This window comes from Delphinapterus leucas, chromosome 18 (genome assembly GCF_059928025.1).
Source record: "Delphinapterus leucas isolate spDelLeu-1000000601 "Yukka" chromosome 18, BTC_Dleu_Yukka2, whole genome shotgun sequence".
In the NCBI taxonomy this organism is placed as follows: Eukaryota; Metazoa; Chordata; class Mammalia; order Artiodactyla; family Monodontidae; genus Delphinapterus; species Delphinapterus leucas.
Genome location: NC_143146.1, coordinates 44,556,190 through 44,559,915, shown reverse-complemented (window position 1 = coordinate 44,559,915; position 3,726 = coordinate 44,556,190). Strand labels below are relative to the sequence as shown.

At 53.1% G+C, this 3,726-nt stretch overlaps 1 protein-coding gene across 1 annotated transcript; it reads right to left on the bottom strand.

The window, feature by feature from the left end:
• Positions 1-460: 460 nt before the first annotated feature.
• On the bottom strand, positions 461-2,955 carry LOC111171332 (Golgi-associated RAB2 interactor protein 4-like). Its single transcript, XM_089899466.1, is given in 2 exon segments — positions 461-1,756; positions 1,758-2,955. Coding segments are annotated over 2 exon segments (1,794 nt in total). The 5' UTR covers positions 2,775-2,955; the 3' UTR covers positions 461-979.
• Positions 2,956-3,726: the final 771 nt, after the last annotated feature.

The following is a 3,726-nucleotide window of genomic DNA, read 5'->3' as shown; positions in this document are numbered from 1 at the left end:
GAAAAATACAACACCTGTGTACCTACCATCTTGCTTAAGAGACAGAACAATTCCCAGCAGCACTAACAGCCTTGTGTCAACCTCCTTGACCTAGCCTTTCCACCCTAGAGAAAACTGTCCTCAATTTTGTGTTTACTCTTCCCTCATTTTTAGCTACCAGTTTTTAAAAACACGTACCCTATGCAATACATCGTTTGAGCTTGTTTCAGAATGGTTCCGTGAGTGGAATTGTATCCCATTCTTTTGATGTTTTTAAAAATCATGAGAAGTTGATCTATGCTAATGTGTGTAGCTCATCTATTTTTCACTATTGAATATTCCACTCTCTTTGTATCCTGCTGTATTAATTCTGCTGATGGAAATTTGGGCTGTTTCCCGTGTTTTCCTGTTAAGTTATTTTTGCTATAAACATTCTCATAGTTTTTTCCTAGAACATGTGTGTTTCTCCAGGGTATATACCTGGGCAGGGAACGGCTAAGACTAGGTGAGAGTGCTTGCTGTTCTGATTGCTAGCTAATACTGCTGCCCTTATTTCTGTCCACTGAATAGCCCGAGGGGACATGAGTCCTGTTCTTGCTTTGTTTACAGACCTTCAGGGGGAATAAGCGTTTATAAAAAGAATAGGGGGATAGTGAAGGAGAGCTTCCCAGACCATAGTCTGACTTTGAGCCATGGCCCTGGGGGGCAAAGCCAAAAAGGAGTGGAGGCCAGATGGAGCACTGCCGTTGGCGCTGAGCATGTGTGTGAGGTGGGGCTGCCCCTGACTGGACACTGGGTCTCAGACTGTGGCACAGATGACATCACAGAATCCACTGTGAGGCTATGGCTGGGCTTTGGGACCTAGAAATTCAGACAAAACACTGCATGCATTCTCAGATTTTTTGGTTTTTTATTTAAATTGAAGTAAGGAAGCTGAAATGGGCTCTCCAGGGGTATTTCCCTGAGCCCTGGTCCCCTTTGCAGCTCCCAGCTCTAGGTCCTATTGATGGGCTTCAACGGTCACTGGCTCCATGGTCTCAGATGTCACACCTCCAGTGATTTCCAGCCCCTGGCCACTCTCTGCTGTCTCTACGATGGCCTCCATTCGGGTCCCTTCCACTGGCTTCGCCAGGATGCTCGCATATTTATTGCGTGAGGAGGCCACTGTCTTTGTAGTAAGACTGGCTCTGACGTTCCTGAAGAAAGAGCTGATCCTGCTCAGTCTCTTGGTGGTGGGACCTGAACTCGCTGTAGATAAGCTCCTGCCCGATTTGTGCGAGGTCCTGGACTCGTTGGTGATGGGAGCACAGCTGATGCCTTTGTGAGCAGTGCCCTGCTCGCTGCCCCCTGGGCTGCCGTGGCCTTTGTCCTTTTGGTCATCTCTAGTGGCTCTGCAGCCGCCTGAGCACGGGCCAGCTGCTTTCTGGATGGTCTTGTTCCCCACTGCCTTGTGGTGGCTTTCCACTGAACTGCAGAGCGAGGGGCTCATAAGAGCTCTGTCCTCTCCCCAGTGCTCCCTTCTTCCCTTGCGGACCTGGGACACTCTCTGTGAGTTGCCATCCTGTTCACTCACTTTGCCTTCCTGTGGCAAGGTTGAGATGAGGGTCCCCTCATCCTCCTCGTCGGCTCTCCCTTCAACAGTCTTGCTGGTAGGTTCTGCTCCGACCACAGTCATGCCGGCCTCTGGGGAGAGGCTGGTGGACGTGCTGGAAGCATACCCTGAATAGTTCGCAGCACCTGCCAAGCATACCCTGAATTGTTCGCAGCACCGTTTTCCTGCTCCTCAGGGATGTTCTGGCAGTGCCCCCAGTGGCTATGTTGGTTTTGCTTCCTTCTGGACCGTTGCTGGCTGTGGCTGCTGTGGCCGTGCTCTGCTCTTCAGGGGCAGGAGACTTGATCACTGCCACGCTCAAAGCACCCGCTGCGGTGCCTCCTGCCACCCCTGCTGTCTCCACCTTTGTCGTTGCCCGTGATGCTGACGCTTTGTCAAGCACTGTAGGTTTTGCTTTTGCAGTGGCCACATCGGGCATGGTATCGGGTTTGTGGGAGTCCAGTTGGATCCCCTCCCCCCCAGCAAAAGCTGCAGACGTGGCCCCGGCCAGCTCAGAGCACGTGTGGAGGCTGCAGATGCTCACCTGGTCCTGATCCCACTTTCCTTGGAAATCCTCCACTGCCGGGCTCCTGCCGTCCTCCTCCTCCTCTAACACAGGCATGCAGATCATGTCCCAGGCTGGAACGGCATAGGTGCGGCTGTGACTCTCCACTGGTGGTCGCAGGAGGTAAATCAGCTCTTCCCAAGAGGTGAAGAGGTCTTCCTGCGCGTCCAGAGGGGCACACAGCTGCAGGTACCAGGAGCGGCCAGTGGCAAACTTCACGCGCAGCTGTTGTTTCTCACGATTGTGAGTGGAGATCCTCACGAACGTCAAGGGAAGGAGCCTGGTGAGCTCTAAGGTCTTTGCAGCCTCGTGGCTCTTGCCCTTGGCGGCCTGGCTGTGCTCAGTGTGCTCTTCACAGCCAGTAGCCCATCGGGCCAGCAGCATGGTGTCTGGGAGTGGGAGGACGGGGCTGCTGGATGTGATGCCCACGGTCACCATGCAGACACAGTTGTGCACGTCAATCAGGTCTCCCCTCTTCGTGATCTGGATAAAGTCGCTCTCGAATATCGGTGCGTCCTTGAATATGTCGTATTCGCCCTTGCGCAGTTGTTGCTGCAGCTTCCCCGTGGTGGTGTTGAACAGGCCCACCCCGGTGCTGCTCTGGGCCGTGTGATACAGGAGCAGAGAGTCCCCACTCATGGCTGTCTTTGATCACGACAGGCAGCGCGGTTAAGGCGGGCCCCTGGCTCTTCCCTCCCTCGGCCTCACTGGCAGAAGAGCGAGCTGCGGTGCTCGTACGTCACACACAGGCGGCCCTACGGCAGGTCTTCCAAGCCCGCCCCACGGGCCCCCACCTTTGCCTCAGGGTCTCCCAGAGGCAGGGGTGTGGGTAGGGGCACAGATGATCACAGCGGGGACGCTGTAGGGCGCCTGGACCCCAGGCTGAATCTCTTCAAGTGTGTAGAGAGGTATGGTAGGCTCCCCCTCTGCCTCACCTCACTTCTGCTTCTGGGTTTTTATCTCCCCAAGAGGCTGTGGTGAACTTCAGTCCTAGTGAGAGAAGGAACCACTTTCTCAGCCTAACCCCCTAGCACAGCCTATTTATCCTCTGATGCCCTTTGTGACCTATCACTGTCGCATAGCCCTTTGCCTCATTGTGACCTATCACTGTCACATAGCCCTTTGCCTCATCCCCCAGCTGCGCCCTCAGGGCAGGGTCCCCATCCTCTCCCAAAGGAGGGGGAGGACATGTCCTCCCGCGGAGGACAGGCCCATCCTGCCAGGGACTCAGGTGCATACCGAAATAAAAATGTCTTCAACTGGGAAAGTTTTGTGTGGGTCCTTTTTCTTTTCCTCCCCCAAATTCAGCTACTGGATGAAATCTATAGGAATGTAAGATGATGGGATAAATTTGAACCGTTTAAGCTCATGGTTTAATTGTATCGAATAACGTAGAGTTGGCAGTTGCGATCCTTAGTCTGTCCTTTCATAAAATCTCAGTAACCGTTGACGACGGTGATTTTTAATAATAACATTAAAAATTGCTTCTCCTAGGCACCATGCTGCATTCTTCACATATGGTGGTAAGAATGCACTGAGTTTGGTACTGTTAACTACTGTTCCCAGTTTATAGGTGAAGAAATTGAGGTTG